A 20,038-nucleotide genomic window follows, 5' to 3' on the forward strand; every position below is an offset into this window, starting at 1 on the left:
GAGAACGCGCAGTCTAGGTATACTATGTCTATGGTTTGGACTGTTGTTTGACGGCGAGTCATTGGTCGGAATACAATATGGCGCGGCGAGTGTAGGAAAGTGCAATCGAGACGAACTATACAGTTATATCGATACTCCCGTTGTATCGAATCGTCATTCGAAGTGATGTTCACGTAGAAACGAGAATTCATCAGGTCGCCATCGTGTTTTTTTACCGCGTTCCTGTAAGTTTTTTCATCAATTTTCGTCTTTCCTCGCGTACTTTCAACGTCTGTTACGCATTTGTCTTATTTTTAGCACAAGATGTGTGATAATGCAACTGAGAGGTACAATGTGCTGATTGCTTGCACGATAGCGTCGATGATCGAAGAAGTGGGCGGTTAGATGTTTCATCGAGCCTGTGCAGAAATCGGTGAGTGCACGAAATTAGTAGGCGTAACTGGCAATAATCATATAAACACCAACTACTAGTAATATTATATTAACATTATAATAAATTATAAAAAATAATTTCTCATTCAACAATGCAACTGTTACGTATAATATGTATTACATTTATATCACCAAATGAGAAATTAGAGTATTAATTGATTAAGCGTTACTGTTAGTTGTTGTTTGCTGACGACCGATATAAGCGAAAAAAGACGATAAAATTGTGCGTTTGGATAACGTTGCGGTTGCTCGCAAAATTAACGTTGCGTTTTAACGAATGCAAGTAGCTGCGACTTCAAGCTTCAATCTCGCTGATTTTCGAGAACGGCGCGAGAATTTAGAACGCTTTACATTAGGTTGTCGCATATCCACGACCTTTGAATTTGTCTGCGCGATTTCTTACGAAACAAAGGAGATTGCACTCCGCGACAAAAGAATGATGTAATCATTCACCGTGTTTATTGTAACCTATGAATTATTTTTTTCATTGAATCTTTCGACACATACACACATTGCGGCGAAATCACGTTTATCCGGTAAAAGGGCCCGGCATATTTTCAATCGCGGCTCATCGAGTTTTTTCGCGCTGTGCGAGTGAAAAATTATGGAGCTTGGATAAGAGAAAACGAAGTGATCAATATGAATGTTTCCATCAACATGAGCGAAAAAGCGATTCCAGGTAATTATTGAATAATTCCAGGTAAGTTATTGAAGTTTTCAACAATTCGCGAATGTGTTTCGATTTAAATCTAATTTAAAATTTCAAAAATTCAGGCTTAATTTAATTTGATTTAAAAAAGAAATGGAATTAAATGAAAAGTAATGAACTTAATTTCAAGAAATGTTTATACATTCCGTATACTTTCAGCATCATCTTTAAACAGTCAGCTGGAATCATATAAATTAAATGATTTGGAAAGCAGACCAAACATCACGCTGAAAAGTATTATAGCTTATCAAGCGAATCTTTTTCTTTTTAATTTACATTAGCGTTATATGCAACATTAATATTACATTAGAGTGCAAGAAATGAGATGTCTGTTCTAAATACTTATTACTTTAGACATTCATATTACGTTACATTAAGAATTCATATTTAAATTCTTTCATATTTGACATTCAAATAAGTTTTTCCAACTAAACTAACTAAAAACTAAAAACATTTCCAACTAAAAACCATCATTAATTCCGCTTAGAAATGGGACAAGAGTTAGACATGGCAGAGACAAAATGTCTTACAATAAAATCCGAATTAAGTTACATGATGGATGTCTGCCAAAAAGGACAAATGGAAGTGAAAGAGAGGAAAGGAACGCCCACTGTCGAACAAATCGCATCGCTGTTCAAGAGCCCAAGCTCAAAGTCCTCCGTCGAGTATTACAATTGTAAATTTAAGTTTACACCTGCCAATAAAACTCCAAACTGCAACAGCCTTCGCAGGCTACACAACATCGAGCAGAAGGCTGAGGAAAATTCCAGTAAACCTGGCGTTCTTCGCGAAGCAGCCTGTACATCTAAATATTTATATTTCCATAGATCCTTCCACTCTAAGCCCAAAATCTACTCAGTTGTCACCCAGAAAAAACATCGACGACGACGACAACGGCGACGATACGGCAAAGTGCGAAATTTTGAAGGAGGAAACGCAAAAAGGATTGCTGAATGTCACGATTACTCCGAGGAGTCGGTTAAATAAAATGCTTTCTCTTAAAAGATGCGTGAATCAAGTACGATGTCTTTTAAACGTCTCTAAGACATCTATTAATAGTCGTCACTTGAAACTTTCTCGCGTGAAATATTCAGATCTGAAGATTAGTCAGATTCGAGTGTTTTATTTGAAATTAGACAAAATAATTGATTGTAAAAATAGGAAAATTGCACGAAGGTCTTTATTATTAGTCCATTGCTTTTGTTATCATTTTTGAGTTTTCATACAGCTGAATGTGTCTAGACAAATATTTTCGATCGCGGTAACAGAGATATCATTTCTTACCGAGTTTTCCGTCTGGTTCCTGGTGAACTGAAATCACGCGAAAACAATTAGGCGAATCGAGTTTCTCCGTGCGAACAGGTGAACAACAAGTACGAGAGCTCGTCATCCTCTTACCCGGAATGCGTGCACGAATATCAATCTATGCTGAGTATCGAAAGTTCCGTCGAGGGATTCGTATCGAGAATGGACAAAGATCACTTGTGCATAACGCCGAACTGCATGCAAGAGGATACCGGAGAAGCGGAATTGAATCTGGACACGTCGAATGATACGAAAACTAAACAAACGGTAAAATGTAAATATGCGCCGGGGAACGACGCAAATTCCACTTGCAAAATGAACGAAGCCGCGACCAGAATACGGAAGAGGAAAGGAAAATTACGAAGCTCGGATTCCAAGAGCACGGTCATGACAAAGGACACGGGTAGGAAGGAAGCGAGAAGACGCAAGAACAAAGGTAAAATCGTCCCTGCATCGAGGGGCGAGAAACATTTAAAGGATGAAAAATATTTAGTCGGTGGTTGAGACAACACGCGTTCACCGACACTAGCTCACCGAATAAATATTTCTTATACATGTGAGATATGTTTCTTCTCAGTGTGGCCACGGCGTGTGTTAACGTATAATTAGAATATAATTAACATATAGTTAACACACACGCACGCACGCACACACATTACATCACTATTTCGCAAGAGTGTGTTGTATCGAGAAACCACCGTGCCGGGCGGCTTGTTTAGTCGGAATTTTTAACACAGGTCATGTCGTTACTCGTCAACAGTCCGTCTTGTTGAAACATACGAAAAAATCCAATGACGTCGTGGAGATTTTTCACAATACCACATTAAAGAGCAGCAACTCCAGAGTATCCTCTAAATATTCTAAGCTCGGTCGAGGAACGAAATATACGAAGAAGCAGAAACTTGCTGAAACTGCTGATCAGAAGACGAAAAAAAAATCGTATTCTGAGCACGTTGTTCGCGAACATCAATTTCACGATAAGAAGAATGAGCAGAATCGCTGCCGTGAAATGTTAAATCATAAGAGCAGTCCGAGGTAACTTCTCAAGATCGTAACAACAGTAATTATTGTTATTATTGTAAAAATAATTCTTGATTATTAACACCCTAATCCTTGCTGCTATCAAATAACTGTTTGTTGTTCGTCGATAGAGCAACGGCCAACAATGTTCAAAAAGAAAAATCGGGGAAGCGCTTTAACGATCTCCCTGTTGAAATGTTAAATCGTGAAAGCAATCCGAGGTAATTTTTCACAATCATCATATCAGCGATAATAGAAGGATAACGAAGCAGCGATAATGAATATAATTATTTGCCGTCAAATGTGTCGTCTCGACAGCGTAACAACCGACAGTGTCCAGAAGCAATACAATTCGAACGACTCACCGACGCAGTGCAAAGCACACCAACGCGAGCAAACTGTGTACGGCGAGTTCAACGATTCGATGTTTACACCCAACTACGAGATGCCGACTCTGGCGTCGAAGTTGAAGCGCTCGAGTAGATCGTACTTCGGCAGGTTTAATTCCCGCAATATACCGTTCGTAGTGAGTACCTCAGTGACCCCGAGTCACAATCTTGGATTGAACATTCAGCAAGTAAGTCGGTGGAACGTCGAGTAGAAGGGAAGTTGGCAGAGGGTTGAAACGTCTTCCGTGGCAGGTTTTGAACGTAATGAAGACGAGACAACCGATCATGGACGACATTACTCCTTTGTTGATACGTAAAGTCAGCAGGAGCATGAGACCGGTATCAACTCTTCTGGAACAGATAAACATGCAGTACGACAGATCTATTTTCGACCTCAAGTCGCAGACGACCGGTCAGCTCAACAATAAGGAAAGTCCGAATATTAAGCAAGACAGAAGATTATCTATGCTCGAGTTGCAACACGTGGCGAAGGCACAGAGCGTTCAAACCGCAGAATCCGATATCGCGAAGACGATTCCTGGAAGCGATAGCGCCCGATTTTATAAGGAGAAGGACGACTTTTACGAGGAGTGCAAGATGAAGCAGCAGCCCACCGTCGTCGCGAATAGGAACAGCACATCGGTACATGCGAGAAACCAACAACGAAACTCGAGGATATCGTTGTTAAGCAAGGAGGTAAATTACGCGTCTTATGCTAGACGTGAACTGTAACTTGTTGATATTACAGGACAATATCGGCGATCATAAAATGCACGTCGCTGACCCGCATCATTCCAAAGAAATACGCGACGTTTTGATTAATCTTCATGATCAATTCGAAGAGATGAACACGTGAGTGTCGGAGCATATTGAATCGAAGTCTGTTTTCTTCTGTTTCGTCGCTATCATTTTGATTAATGATATCAGAGGCGAGAAATTCTTGCGAAGTACACCGAAGGAAAACACGTGTTCGTAAAATATCGTTTGTGTCACCGATTATTTATTGAGCCAATTCGGAAGATACTCCGGAAACTTTCCGTTTGTTCTAATAATAATCGATGAATAAACATCAAATTAATATGTAACTAACCTTTCGTCCGATTAAAATAAAAGTAGAAGGAACAAGAAAAGAAATATAAAAGCAGAGCGGTATAGGAAATATATTTAATTTTCGGAGTATTTACTTCACAACTTCACTTTATTGATCTCACAAATGTCATTTTAGGGGCGCATTTTTCGTGATTTAACAGGAATTTCTCGCTTGCTGACATCAGCAATTGAAATGAGCGCGGTCTAGAAGCCTCGAGGGTACACGCGGTTGTTTTCGAAAAGCCCGTTAGTCACACTATCCGCAGGCGATACGAGACATTGCAGTCGGAAATGGAGAGGTCCGACGACGCGGCTCTATCGAAACAACTGTCCAGCTTGGAGAAAGAGCTGCAAGTGAAAGAGGAGGAGATCAACGCTATTGTCGGTCTTTACAAAGAAGTGAGAGCCGTTATGAATATTCACACCGATTGCTGATTTCGCAGAACAAGTTATCACAGAACGATATCGCGCGAGCAGGTGATGTCGTTGAAGCAGCAAATGAAGACGTTGCACAAGAAGAGCAGCCTCGGTTGCGTAGCGACTGGATCGACCATAGGAATGCAAAAGAGCCCTTTCCCGTTGTCACTCATATCCGGGAAGTCTCAATTGACGAATACCGCGCAAATTCTCGGCCGACGAAGAGCGTCGAATGTTTATGGCGGAACGCGAGAACTGCCTGTCTCCATGCAGCTGACTGCGTTATTACGGCAAATCCAAACCTTCCATAAACAACTCGTGTCGTAATGCCACGTCGGGAAACAGAGGGATGGTCAGAGGGCGGAAGTGAGAATTGATTCTCCGCGTCGAAAGTTATTTTCGTCAGTCTGAACGCATGTCGATGATAACGTCGAAATCTTTTGCTCACCTGCGACATAGAGCGAGACGCTCAAAGCACGACACACATGCTTCAACGAATATTTATCATAAGTGGTAAAATGTTATCGAGCGAAGTGATTTAGAAGTTACATCTTTTTGATATTTTCCTTTTTGGATTATTTTCCCTTTTGGATAGTTCTTGATGTGTATCTTTTGGATATACTTTTCTCTGTACCAATGCATCAGAAATATTCCAAGATGTCATCAGTTTTTTCTCTTCTTTTCTAATAAAATTATATACTTTTGAATATTTGCACGATTGCGAATCGCGTATCAACGGGAGTTGGAGAGTCTTGATGCATCCGCGCAAAGAAAAATAATCCACCTTTCGAAGCGATTTGGAAGGTTTTCTTTCTTTTTTCTTTTTCACAAATAAACGAACTTCTTCTAGCAGATCATACTCCATTTTATTCGATTCTGCGTGCTACCTTTCATATAATGTGTGTAATATTCGTACGTATGCATGTGTATGTACGGTCGTATGTATTTATGTATGCGCACAGCTGCCTGTATTTATACATACAATATATATGTATATATATATATATATATGTATATACACGTAATCCCCATATTTTGCGTGTGTGTAATGTGTATAAACGTCAAAGATGATTTAAGATTCCCCGCTAAGATAGACGTTTCGCCGTTATGGCTCACGGTCGATTGCAATTATCAGTTGCAATTACGTGCAGCATGGTACGATGAAAACCTGAGAAAAACTAATCGTTATGTCGCTATTGATTTCCCTTTTTTTATTCATATTTTGGGTTCCTTCTTTTTCTTCCTCTCTCTCTCTTTCTCTCTCTCTCTTTCTCTCCTGATCACAAGATTCTAAGTCTCTAGATATGTTCGTCGGAGATCATGTGATCCGCATGGAGTAGCATCTCTAGCGTCTCTATTTTTTTCTCTCTTTAAGTTTAAGTACTAATTCAACGATTCGTAATCTATCCGATTCTCCGAAGTGCCTCTCTTAGCTTGACTAAATAAAATTTCTCCCCATTCCTCTTTCTGTCTCGATCCTCTTATTCTTAAATGTCTCTCCTTTCTCTCTCTCTCTCTCTCTCTCTCTCTCTCTCTCTCTCTGTCTCTCTCACACACACCCACACACACATTCTTTCTCTCAAAGCAGCTACACAGAATCTCACGCAATCCAATCTTATGCGTAAAGACATGTTTCTATACGCTACCAAATGTACCTTAATTAACGTTAATATATAAAACGTTATCTTAGATCTACGGTAATATTAATTTGCTCTCTCTTTTTTATTGTGGAGAAAGGGAGTGGGGAAGGGGAGGGGGCGGAGGGAGGAAAGTGTGGCTCAAGTACGCCCACGGGAAACAAGAACATTTCTGTGGCGTCGAATACAAAATTAATTTCTCCTCGTGCGAATAGCAGTCCCTTTGGCAGTACGGCTGGAGGCGATAATCGCGAGAAACGCGACGCAGATGATCTTGTGCCGACGTGGTGATAAAAGCTCGTCAGGCATTTGATATCGTCCGTGACAGTCCAATCATGGAGGACTGACACTGAAAAATATGCTGTCGCATAATACAGATGAATTAAACTCATCTTCATTAAATAAATGAAATTCGAAGATCGACCAGCTACAATGTGTTCGCGATTCTTTTCCTTTCTTTTCTTTTTTTTTTATTTTTACTACGATATCCGTCTTTGTGTTTGTTCATTTCTTCCATTGTATCGACGAAAAGTCAAATTGCTCCCCATTCCGTGTGTTCTTCGTGTTAAATAGTCTACCTCCACCCGTTCTTCCGAGAAAGGACGCGGTTTTCATTTAAGCTATCATCATCTCACCGTAAGATCTCCCGCGAGAGATCGCCGACTTCTCGATCATCTCTCCGCGGGGGGAACGACGTGGAAAGATCTATTCCCTTCCACTTCCATGTTCCAAACAATCGTTTTTATAAGGGAAAAAGAAAAGAAATGTAATCGAGTCTTCTTCATACATCATACATTTCCCCATCTTAACGCAAGTATAGTTCTCATTATATCACAGACTAAAAAATGCTTTGGTCTAAAAAATTTTTTCGTTTTTTCTCTTTTTGTTTGTTTGTATGCTCCTCATTTGTATTGATTAGTATAAACGGACAAAGTTTTCGCGCGTTCACGTGTTTTCAATCGGTCTCGCTGACGTCAATTCTAATATTCTTGTTATTAATTTTGTCAATTTTTCGGCTACGGATGTACAAAGTCAGCGCGCGAAAGGCGGGGTTGTTCGTCTTCCGTCTCGATTTCTGTCTTCTCATGAAAAATTCGATGTAAAACCTGCAATATGTATCCGATGTGCGAAAACTGCTAAAAGCGCAAACGATCTAGATGAAACACATGAAGTTTCGAAGTTTCTCATAAACGTACAACATATGCGGCATCTCTTGAGTTATTATCGTAATAAAATGGTTTCTCATTTATAATTTTGAGCATTACGCAATTTTTCGAAAGATACAGCGGTGTAGTTCGTTGCGTGCTGTAAGTGTCCTCTCGCAAGAAAAAGAAAAAGGGAAAGAAAAGATTGAAAACCTTCGCGATTCGATTACATATTGAGATCTTCAATTTCGAGACGACCGATTGCCGATTTCATAAGCGTGACGTTGCAGAAAACGCAAGGACCCTTTCGACGCGATTGCAACTTAGTAAGACTCACAAAGCATTTCTTTTTTTGTGTGTTAGTCGACACGCTGTATAGAACTCAAGCCATTAGCACCCTTGATTTGAGACTCTATGTGAAAAAATCGGTCAAGCGGAATTTTAAGGCGTTTACGGTAATCCCTGTCGGTTGTGTATACGCTGCGCGAACGGCCTTAAAATCGTACTTGTACAAAAATATAAACGCAAAAATCAACGAGCTTTTTTAGTGAATATTTTCTTCTTTTTTTTTTCTTTTAATACCTTATTAAGATCGTAACATTTTATAGTACTCTACAATTACAACATGTGATATCTCTTACAAGGTACTTACATTACGAGTATAACCCCACACATTCGTTCTTTACTCTCAGCGTTAGAATTCAGCGATTACTTTACGATGATAAAATAAATATCGGGTTCACTATAAATGTTAATCGTTACGTTACGTCCGCTTTCTTGTGTGTATCCTCTGCTCCCCTTTAAGTCCTATCGATACAATATTGATCATCGGTGAAATGATCAGGTTACATCGGCTGACTATTAAATAGTAAAAACAATTAAAACACTCTTATCTCAATGGTGATAATGAAAAACGATAATCCAGCGAATGTCATTCTTCCCAAAGTTTAAAATATTGCAGATATGAAAGTATATATTATAGGTTTTTGGAAGTTTGGAAATTGTTGCTCGATATATCCCTCCAAAATCGAAAGATTTTTCTGGTATGCATTTTGACAATATCTTAATCTGGAGTTAGTTTTAGTCTTAATGATCTCAAGTGACAAGTCCATTAACATTAGGCATTCGTTCGTTTGACATCCGTTCACGTGATCGTCGTTATAAAACTTGATATTTTAAGTATAAACAAACCTGACAAATCTTTGTCATGAACATATATAAAAAATATAAGTACATTTCATGTTTTCTCTTTTCTTTCGTTTGCTTTACAGTCGATCGATTAAACATTGATCAATCACGAATATATCAAAACAAGCGTCTAACTTTCCTTTAGCGGGTATGGAAAATTTACTCCAATGTGTATAGAGAGAGATTAATTATCTCTTTCTCCAATAAAGAGAGAGGGAGAAGATAACTAAATAGAGGATAGTCGAGTGGAAATATTTTTGTAACAAATGAGACTTGTCGGATATACAACGCACCGTAAGACGTACTGTAAGATGCATAATAAGATTCACAACTATCCCATATGCAATAATCATTTTACTCTCTAGACTTATCGATGCTTAAAGCGCTCAAATGTGTATGTATGTGTCTGTATACGTGTGTACCTTGTTAGTGTCCTTGACTCTGTAAACGTATTGTGTTGCGCACTATACTCTGTTAATTCATATCTCCAACGTATCCACATATATTTATAAAAACAACAATGCCTGAAACACAAGTCACGTTGTGTTAATATCGAAGACATCCGACATACTATTTCTCGAGTGTGATACGGAATCTACGATCGAAAAAAAAACGACAAGAGAGACGAGTACGCGCGAACTCGCGAAAGCGAAAAAAATCTCACATTTGCACGTATCTCATCCTACCACGTTCTCTCTGCCTCTGAAAATCCTTTTTCTTGATTCTGGACGACAATAGAGTCTCGCTGCGTGCACTACCATTACTACTCGCTTCTGTAAGAAACTGCCTGATCGGATTGTTTCCGCGGACTTTCCCTCAATCATCTGATACAGGATCAGTTGCGATAGAGAAATCGCAGCGACCTGTACGTTGGCTCGCGTTCATGGTATACAACAAACAAACATGTCCCATTGTACAGATAACCGAAGCTCGGTTCAAGAATTTCTCGACAATTCGTCACTTCTTAAGCCAGCTCGCCGTTACGTTACGTTGCGTGCATTAAATACTTCGTCAAGCCTTCTTGGCTATAAGAGCGTCAATCAGTCTGAGCTTCGCCTTCGCTTGCTTGTAGGACTCGTAGACGGTGGTGACTTGCGGGCCCCGATCCTCTCGTTGCATCCGGCGGCCTGCCCGAGCTTCGAATTGAGCTTCCAATTCTTTCAGTGCTCTACGAAGTCGTTTCTTCTCTTCGCGAGTAGCCCGTTGCTGTGCTAGTAATTCTTCTCTGGAAAGGAAAGGATGTTTGATGTAGGAAAGCTCGATAAACACTTGTCAGAGCACTTTAGCAATTTGGGATGCTCGCGAAGAGAGGATTTCATAGTAAACATTACTGAAAAATTTTGTAACTTTTACAATTTTGTAGCTTGTTTTAGAATTTTGTAATTTTGTAATCAGGGGGCATACTGTCATTCTGCTTTGATTATCCTTCTGTTTCACATGTGTTATTTATGTTTGAGGAACTGAAATCTACTGTTACAAAAGTCGACAATGTTCTTTAGTAAAATTTACTATATTTTTTAGCTAGATAAATTCTGCAAGAAATAAAAATATTATTTCACATAGTAGAAGGTGTTAAAAGATTTTAACTGCTAGAATATATTTAACATTAAGTACAAAATTTACAAACAATCATTTCGAAAAATCGAAACTGGTAATAAAACTAAACTTACTGAGGAAGAGCGTGTAAACTTTCACCGGCGCCGCGACTGCCCTCGCTGCTGCTATGCTGGCTGTCGCTGTCAGTTGGTAATTGATCCGCAGGATCGATGCAATCTAGAATACCTCGGTGAGACATGTCGGGCTCGCTGGCTCTTCTGTCGACATCCACCGGATTTCCCGGCAAACTCGATGATGTGAAATCCATCGTTTCGTGCTCCAAAATCGTAGCTAATTCTGAAACGCTGTCCTTGTTTTTGCTCTGCACATAACATGTAACGCGCAAGGCATATTAATATTAATTTTATAATTAATATTATAAATTTATATAATATTATAATTTTATAATTAATATTATAAATAATTGAACAGAGAGATTATATATAAAAAAAAAAGATTACAACAGTTTGTTCACTTATCAATCTGAATTTGAAATCTCTTATTTTAGAAACTGTCAAGGAAAAATGATATCTCTATAGAATTTCCTGCACTTTATATCTCTCTGAAATTAATTTTTTGAGACCTTATGTTCATACGAACTTTTCTTCATAAAATGATCTCAAAAGTCAATTTTTGACATGTTAGATAATATTTAAGATGTATCTTGTATATACATTAAGAAAGTCGAAATATTTTGTACACATTAAAAAACGTATCGAATGACGCACACGCGCAATAGATGTAGCCGGCTGAATGCTTTCGAATTGACAGTAATCCATGATACTTACCGCGCCCGCTCTGATGAGCAACCTTTTCAAGGTTCTGTACCGGTCGTACAATGGTCGCACAACTGCTCGATCTTCCTTAGAAACCGGTCTACCGAAGGTACTCTCAATGTGGAGCAACGCCTTCTGCACGGCTGTCTTCTCGTCCACCAATTGTTCGTAGCTGAGCTCTTCCATGTTATCCGGCCGATTGTACTTGATCCGCTTTTCATTGAGCTTCTTTTCCACTTCCATCACCATTTCTTCCATTGATGTAGCTCTGGATTTCTCGTGGCTATTGTTGTTGTTGACAGGACTGCCGGTATCAGCGACGTTCACCTGCCGATTGTTGCCAAACGCCAAGAGAGCACCTATCGGATCTTCCTTCAGCATCTTGTGCTCCTTCCGCAATTTATTCAGTTCCGTACACAATCGCTTGATGTCGCGATTGCTCATCTTATCGGAGTGACTCGGTCGATAGCCAAAGTTCTCCTCGAACTCGTCCTCGTACTTTTTGATCTTCTTCTTCAGACCATTGATGTGCTTCGCCAGATTCTTCAGTCCCAGCTCCGACGGGCTGGGCGTGCTCGGTTGCATCTCCTCCTCGGAGTAAAATCTCCTGGGAAGGAGCAGCGAGTTCCGCGGTGACAACATAGCTTCCACTCGAGCGTCAACGGCCTCTTCCTGCGGAATTTGACCAAATTACGTTAACAATGATGATTGTTTCGTTAATCCTAATATTAATCCTAATACAATTTTAAATTTGTTTGAAGTTACGTTTGATAGTCTGTAACAGTTTCATCTGTGACAATTCCTTCGCTTATTTGCGCATGATTTTTCCAAACGATTCAAACACTCACATTTCCCTCTAGATGTTGGAAGCCCCAGTTAGTCAAACTGGGATTATTTACATCTTCGTGATCGACAGTAGGTGGACGAGCTGGTGATGGTGACCTGCTCGGTCCACTGCTCAACATCTCCAAGAAGCTTTGAGCGGGCGAGCCATTATGGCTGGTGGGACTTGGTGACATGTTGGAGATGTACATATTTTCAGATTCCTCCTCATTTTCCTGATGAGGGGAGAAAATAACTTTTAATTATTTCTTATAGAGGAGAAAATTTATTTATAATATTTAAAAAAAAATAGTAACATTGCATATAAAATGTAAAAATATCAGAATATTAATGGTATCTCATCCTCGATAAAAGAAATTGAGGGACTTCTGTTCTGTAATATAAGACTCGACAGAAACTCGGAGTCCCACCTTGCTGGAACTCGGGTCCGCGTCCGGGACTCTGTGCACCCTCCTTTTGCGCGCTTGCCTCCTGCCTCTTGGAGTGATGCTTCTGCTGAAGCGCTCGCTGCTCCGCAATCTCTCGGCGTCGCAGTCATACTTCTCAGTCGCCACGACAACTTCGCACGGCGACGGCACCGACGACGCTTTTTTCGAGACCGGCGAAACATTGGTCCTCTCGTGCAGCGGCAAACCGCCGCATCTCTGCGCACAGATCACACAGATCGATCAGAAGAATTGCACTCTATTCGTGACAAATTAATTTTCCAACATCCTCAGAACGAGCGAAAATTCACTCGAAGCGCCAATAAAAATACTGCCGTTTGAGATCGTAAGAGTGAGCCGTTTCATTGAAGCTTGGAGTGGATTCCGGCTTCATACGAGCGAATGCTTCAATCAATTAAAGTGAATCTGTGCCTGTGATGATGGAATATATCGAGCTCGCTCTTCGCTTTCGAGTGAAAATATTCGCTCGATCCAGAGTGAAGAAATTTGCCCTGTATAGGGGAGAAATCACTCGAATTCAAGCGACGAGTCGGCTGTGTCACCCTGCTTTTCGAGTGAGATTTCATTCCGAGAAATTTCTGCCAATAGCTTTGCTAGGTGCATGTGATTTTACAAGACTGCTTTGGAAGTTCTTGCGAGTTTCACGGATAGCCGTTGGAAAAATGTTATGAGACAGAGCGCGATACGGGAATTGTTTGGCAATCACAAGGAGGACATATCGCTACTTTGAGAATTCATTTCAATCGCGCGCACTCACCACGCCGTGGCCCATGTCTTGGCTGAGCTGCGATAAGATGTGCAAATGCTCCTGACTGTTGAAATCCTCGTGGCTGCTCACGCGTCTAATCGTATCCGCGACGTCGGTGGGACTGTCGAGCACACGTTCCTCGCTGCTGCTCCTAAAAAGCGCGTTTCATTTACATTACTCTTTCTTTAGCGCAATGTTAGCGAAAACGAGTACTTGGTCGATATGTGCCCGAACAATTTAAATTGCATGAGACGAACAGACGCTCTGAACGTTTCTGCACGTTCAACGTCGCTCGCATTGCGCGAGCACAGAATTTTGCATTTGCAGTCTTCGGATTTATGTACAATTTTCGACAATTTTGATTTTAACGAAATTTGTTATCTTTTTCTCTCAACGTGGACATAACATTGTCAATGTTACCGAAGGATTCGCGTTGTCAAAATTCCACGGCACCTTATTAGCTTTCGTTCCTGGCAGCAGGACTCGCGACGTTCCTTGCGCTTGCGCGGTTTCAGCGCGCAAAGTAGGAACGTGCCCTCGGAGTCCTTCGGCTCGTCCTTGGTGTCCTTGCAGATCTTGCAGTCGCTGGCAGGCAGCACACCGTTCACTGTATTTTCACGGATACTACAGCCATACAGAGAGCAGCAGCAGCCACGGGCAGGCGGAGAAGCAGAAACAGAAAAAAGAAAAGAACCAGGTCAGATCGTAGAAACTGAAGCGCGACGATCTTGAGGTGTCAGCCTTCGAACTTAAGCGGCTATGACTCAATCGAGCCGCATAAAAGTGCCGCTTGCGAATGCGAATGCGAATGCGAATGCAAATGCGAAGACGGCTGCCGAACGATAGTTCGAACGGACGAACAGGTCGGACGGCGCGATATCAAAAAGCACGATACGAAAAATGAGAGAAAAAGAAGAGAAAATATGCATTTCGTTGCGAGAACGCGAGGCAATGACGAGTCGCAGCTGCCGGGCGCATTATCAGCGCCAGTTTTTCCATTTCTATCATGTAATTCTGTTTTCTCCTACGTTTCCATTTCTTTCTTTTTTCCCAAAAACGCGCTCGTCGATCGGACGAATTAATTCGTTGCAACTGCCGTCGAAGCTGCGACCGTTCGGCGACGAGACACGACAGAGCAGAAGAGCGATTTGTTAGAAAATGATAATGATTTTTTTTAATGATGAATTCGTTAAAAAATGATAAAACTAACAGATAAACATATTAATCGGTCCTGAATATTTTAATCGCGCGAGAGAGCGAACGTGACGGAATATATTTCGTACGTATCGGTGCGGTTTATTTTTCATCTGGATTGAAATATTTCCTCTCCTCTCCTCTCAAAATGGAGAGAGAGAGAGAGAGAGAGAGAGAGAGAGAGAGAGAGAGAGAGAGAGAGAGAGAGAGAGAGAGCGCTGTATATTTGCTTTATTGCGATATTAATTTTACATATTTTAATCCCGTCCTATATTTTTCGACCGAAATTCTGCAGGCTTCTCATCCCGTTTTTCCAGACATTCAAGGGAACATTATCGCGCGTTATCAGCAGGATCACTGTTGTCATTCCGGCGGATTAAATCCACAGCGGAGATTTCATCCGCGTCTCTCGCAAATCTACGCAAATTAACGTCTCGCCGCGAGGGATTATTTTTCCTTGCGCGAGAATTCGAAGCTGTTCGCGCACTTGCGCGCAATCGTTTCCCTTTTTCTCTTCGTGAATGAGAACCGCCGTGACGGCGGAAAATACACAGCCTTTTGCCCAAGCGGTGTTGCTTCTATTTCGCGATATATAATGGCTCCCTCGACCCGTCCTGCGAATTCAGGTCGTCCTCGATGATGATTTGATCTTATATCACGAATCGCGCGAGCTGAGCAGCGACCACGCGTACACGAATCGCGGGACGGGTAAATGCTTTCGTCGTGACTCACCGAACCGCGTGATAGCGCTTCTTCACGCAGAAATGAAGCTTACGGAAATAAAGTCGTAACGCACGCAGTGGCGTACATATAAATTTTTTTTTCTTCACCGGCTCTTCCGGCCGTCGAAGAAAGGACCGTGTTTCGATGAAGACGCGGAACGAAATTAAATTCGATTATTAATTAATTAATTTAATTATTTACGGAATCAGCAGCCTTCGATATGCACGCTAAAAGAAGGGAAAATAATCTGCAGAATTATCTCCCTGAAATTGTCGACAAAATAGAATTCTATATATAATTTTGTCTTTTATTTAATTTTTTTACGTACAGAATTGTATTCTATCAACTGGGAACTATATATAGAGATACACATATGTGTAAGTGTGTGTGTGTGTGTGCATACGTATTGCCCCTAGGCATATCAAGTGTTGGGAAAATTCCTACGGTGCAGCTGTTCTACGCCATTGGAGCGACGCGCGTTGCGGTCGCGGACCCGAAGCGGAAAGTTAATCGCAGGAATATCAGCGCGACGCGAGCCAATTACGTCGTGCTCACGGCGTAATGCGCCGTTAATTGTTCGGCGATTAATCCTTAATGAGGCGCGCCTGATTTAGCGTCGTTGCTCGCTCCAACTTCACATGTTGATCTATCCGTCGTTAACCTGAGCATTTGTGCAAACAGCGAGTTTACGAATAAATATGATAATACGCCACGGGCTAAGATTAACAAAGTGCGACGGTAATCGTCTACGACGACGCGAACACGGAGGAGGGCAGGACGAGAGTCAACAGTAATCAAGGATGCATCATGAGCAATCAGTTATTTGCAAGACTCTTGCTCTTATCGGTTTCTACTCGAGCTGTGTAGTAGTAGAATAAACAGTAAATACGCTCTCAGTGCATATTTGTGCATTTCAAGCAATTTATACTTATTATATCAACTGATCGACAAATAAAAGCTCCGTCCGAAAGATTTGTTCGCTACGAAATGCTTGATTATTTATAAATGCTCCTACAGAGAACTGCTCTTCGGTATTTATGCGCGACTATGACCGGATAGTGAAGAAGTTACAGTCGGGAGGATCATTCCTGTAGCAAGTGTCGCTGCATTGTCAGCGATAATGACGTCCCCTATTCTTCGCATTCGTTTTTTTTCTTCTTTGTACATCGAAAGAGTCATTTCTTTTATTTTTTAATTTTCACCTGTCCCCCCACATGGCAGGTGGATTCTCCGTTCATTTTTTACATCGAAATATTCACAATATTCGTCGCTCTCGCATCTCAATGATTCCAATAATTTAACGAGGCCGTATAAACGGATAGTGAAAGTCCTGCTTTATTCTTCCGATCTGGAGAAACAGACAATAGGCACGGAAGGTGCCTGTGCGACAAAACGAAGCACGCTTCAAACGACGACGACGACGACGACGACGACGACGACGACGACGACGACGACGACGACGACGACGACGACGACGACGACGACGACGACGACGACGACGACGACGACGACGACGACGACGACGACGACGACGACGACGACGACGACGACGACGACGACGACGACGACGACGACGACGACGACGACGACGACGACGACGACGACGACGACGACGACGACGACGACGACGACGACGACGACGACGACGACGACGACGACGACGACGACGACGACGACGACGACGACGACGACGACGACGACGACGACGACGACGACGACGACGACGACGACGACGACGACGACGACGACGACGACGACGACGACGACGACGACGACGACGACGACGACGACGACGACGACGACGACGACGACGACGACGACGACGACGACGACGACGACGACGACGGACGACGACGACGACGACGACGACGACGACGACGACGACGACGACGACGACGACGACGACGACGACGACGACGACGACGACGACGACGACGACGACGACGACGACGACGACGACGACGACGACGACGACGACGACGACGACGACGACGACGACGACGACGACGACGACGACGACGACGACGACGACGACGACGACGACGACGACGACGACGACGACGACGACGACGACGACGACGACGACGCTGCACGGTCACGTGAATAGATCTAATAAATTGCTGGCAACTCGCTCGATGCATAATTCGATTAATTCGCCGGTGACTAGAGACACGCACCCGTAAACTTTGTTCCGCGCAGATTAATGTCAATTAACATAAACGGGAGCTCGTGATACGCGTTTATGGCGGGCTATTCTATCTGCTAGAATATTTTCCATGCGACGTGTTTATCCCACGGGGGCACAAAGCACAGATCCACGGTCGCCGTCTCAAATTTACGATGTCCGTCAAACTCTTCCTATCCTCTATTCGTGAATGTTAGAATGATGAAAAGAGCGATCAGTGCTGTCAAATTTACGTGGCGAACTTGCATAGAAATATGACGATTATTTTCGCGTATTATCGGCACGTTTAATTTCATTCGTGACGCTTAAATTTATAATAAGTTGAATAAATTTATTACATGAAATTATTACGTTCGATTATCAATAATTACGCGGGCTTCAATAAAACAAAAGGAAAAAGAGATCAATTTCGCTGGAATTACGAGTTATTTCCGAACTATATTTTTCCACCGTTTTAACAGAAAAATAAGTAAAAATGGAAAAACATGTTGTGTTGGATCACGTAGAATTAATAAACAACACCGTAATCGAAGTAAAGACCTGACAGGAATATCATTGAAACTAATACTCGAGTTATTAAAACAATGTACGATGTGTTGGTTTCAATGATATCGCTATTGAACCGAGAAGATTTACTCCAATTACGGCGCTGTCGAGCGATTCTATTGATTCAACGGCATCTTCTTTCCAAGTGTGCAACATTATTATTATCAGCCTCCCCTAGCAGTGCTCGCGATAAAAATGCTCCCCCCGCCTATGATTATCTCGCTACGTGATTCCTGTCGCAAGAACAAAACAAAATATTTCTTTCTCCGTGCGTATCAAGACTCCTCTGTCACATTCTACACATCATGCTTTAATAATATAACGTGCGAATTTTTCTCAATCAACGTACGCATCGCGTAATGCGCGTGAGACTTTCCTCTCGGAGTTATGTAATCGTTACCGGTCGATCGAACGAGCGAGCTCGTTCCTTCAAGTTGCGCGCGAGATTCGTAAACGGCGTCTATAAATAAACTGGCGCTCCTCGCGTCAGCGATTGTTATGGTCTTCTCCTTACATAAGAATTTCCCGTCGTGACATTAAAAGGTGCATAATAAGCGGCGACGAACGTCATTCAATCCGGCGCTATTCTGTGCGAGCGAGCGTGGCACTTGCACTTGCAACCGTGGTTAATAAATCCCGATTAAGGGCGACGTGGAAATCTACTCTCGGCGCGGCGAGCTCTAACGAGCTACGGCTCTTTCACGAATTATCGCGGATTTACGGCAAACGCCGCTTGCCTGACGGAACGATGTACTCCGCGCGATTGAATGCACTTTTAACGCATCGACAACGTGAGCGACACAGAGTGGGAGATGGAGAAGGAATGCGGTTATAGACGTGCTTGCATTGCGTTGATAACGTGTCGATCGCGACCTCGTAAAAATCGATATCGAAGGATTCTTCGGTACTTTGCGAATTCGACTTGACTTTTGAGTTCCTTTTCTATATATTTTGAATTTTCTATTTTAGAAATTTATTTCGTATTATTATTTCGACCACTGTAAGTGGTTACTGGAGTCGTTAGAAGTCTGTCGCCTTTGAAGTCGTCTAATAAAAAAAAAAAAAAAAAGAAAAAAGGAAAAAAGGAAGAAGAAAGAAAAATAAAAATTGATCATAGGACTCTGAGTTTCGACCGAAAATTTTAATTTCTAATTAATTAAGATTAATTTTAATATCTTTCTAAAGCATCTGATGTGTGTGATTACTATGTGTGCGAACTACGCGTCCGAAACAAATCGGAGCCATCGGAATAAACCTCGAACTTCGTCGCTTGCGCCACTTTGGCAGCGACTTCCTCGCGCCAAAGTCTCCTATAGCGCGAACGATCGCGGCGGCAGTCGTGGGTTCGCGCCAGGTCATCGAAATTATGCATGTTAAATATAATGAATGTGCAACTCACGGGTTACAGCGCGAATCCCCCGCTGCCGCGTGACGCGCTCATGTAATCACGAGCACCGACTTTCTTTTCCAACGACGGGGCACCGGCGCGAAGACGAGTCTCTCGGCGATTCGATGAAACATTAATGGTCGCCTGCACGTGGGACTATACAGATGAGAGATGGATAGACGTGTGTACGTATGTGTGAGAGATCGAAGAACAAATAAAACCTTCAAATGAATTAGAAACGAAGGAACGAAGGATCCGCTGAT

The 20,038-nt window shown here is 42.0% G+C and overlaps 3 protein-coding genes across 6 annotated transcripts in view; 2 read left to right on the forward strand and 1 right to left on the reverse strand.

Moving 5' to 3' along the window:
* Positions 1 to 1,277: 1,277 nt before the first annotated feature.
* On the forward strand, positions 1,278 to 2,237 carry LOC109503619 (uncharacterized). Its single transcript, XM_025298349.1, has 2 exons — positions 1,278 to 1,375; positions 1,629 to 2,237. Exon 2 carries the CDS (start codon positions 1,631 to 1,633, stop codon positions 2,126 to 2,128), a length of 498 nt encoding a protein of 165 aa, XP_025154134.1. The 5' UTR covers positions 1,278 to 1,375; positions 1,629 to 1,630; the 3' UTR covers positions 2,129 to 2,237.
* LOC105180660 (uncharacterized) lies at positions 2,229 to 5,688 on the forward strand. The gene is made up of 6 exons (XM_019840245.2): positions 2,229 to 2,938; positions 3,723 to 4,043; positions 4,108 to 4,551; positions 4,604 to 4,707; positions 5,211 to 5,343; positions 5,422 to 5,688. The coding sequence occupies exons 1-6, from the start codon at positions 2,567 to 2,569 to the stop codon at positions 5,686 to 5,688; spliced, it is 1,641 nt and encodes a 546-aa protein (XP_019695804.1). The 5' UTR covers positions 2,229 to 2,566.
* A 626-nt stretch (positions 5,689 to 6,314) lies between these two features.
* Positions 6,315 to 20,038, reverse strand: part of LOC105180642 (protein FAM13A) — a 58,877-nt gene continuing 45,153 nt past the window's right edge. For 3 of the 4 annotated variants that reach the window (XM_011136834.3, XM_025298347.1, XM_011136832.3), the window contains exons 6-12: positions 14,194 to 14,364; positions 13,750 to 13,891; positions 12,957 to 13,190; positions 12,552 to 12,761; positions 11,716 to 12,375; positions 11,002 to 11,249; positions 6,315 to 10,556 (exon numbers count right to left, since the gene is read on the reverse strand). In XM_011136834.3, the coding sequence (XP_011135136.1) occupies positions 10,343 to 10,556; positions 11,002 to 11,249; positions 11,716 to 12,375; positions 12,552 to 12,761; positions 12,957 to 13,190; positions 13,750 to 13,891; positions 14,194 to 14,364 (1,879 nt within the window). In that variant the 3' untranslated portion in view covers positions 6,315 to 10,342. Of the gene's footprint in view, positions 10,864 to 11,001; positions 11,250 to 11,715; positions 12,376 to 12,551; positions 12,762 to 12,956; positions 13,191 to 13,749; positions 13,892 to 14,193; positions 14,365 to 20,038 lie in introns of all 4 variants that reach the window. The other variant, XM_025298348.1, reaches the window with a different exon arrangement.

This window comes from Harpegnathos saltator, unplaced genomic scaffold, assembly GCF_003227715.2.
Source record: "Harpegnathos saltator strain DR-91 unplaced genomic scaffold, Hsal_v8.6 scaffold215, whole genome shotgun sequence".
NCBI lineage: Eukaryota > Metazoa > Arthropoda > Insecta > Hymenoptera > Formicidae > Harpegnathos > Harpegnathos saltator.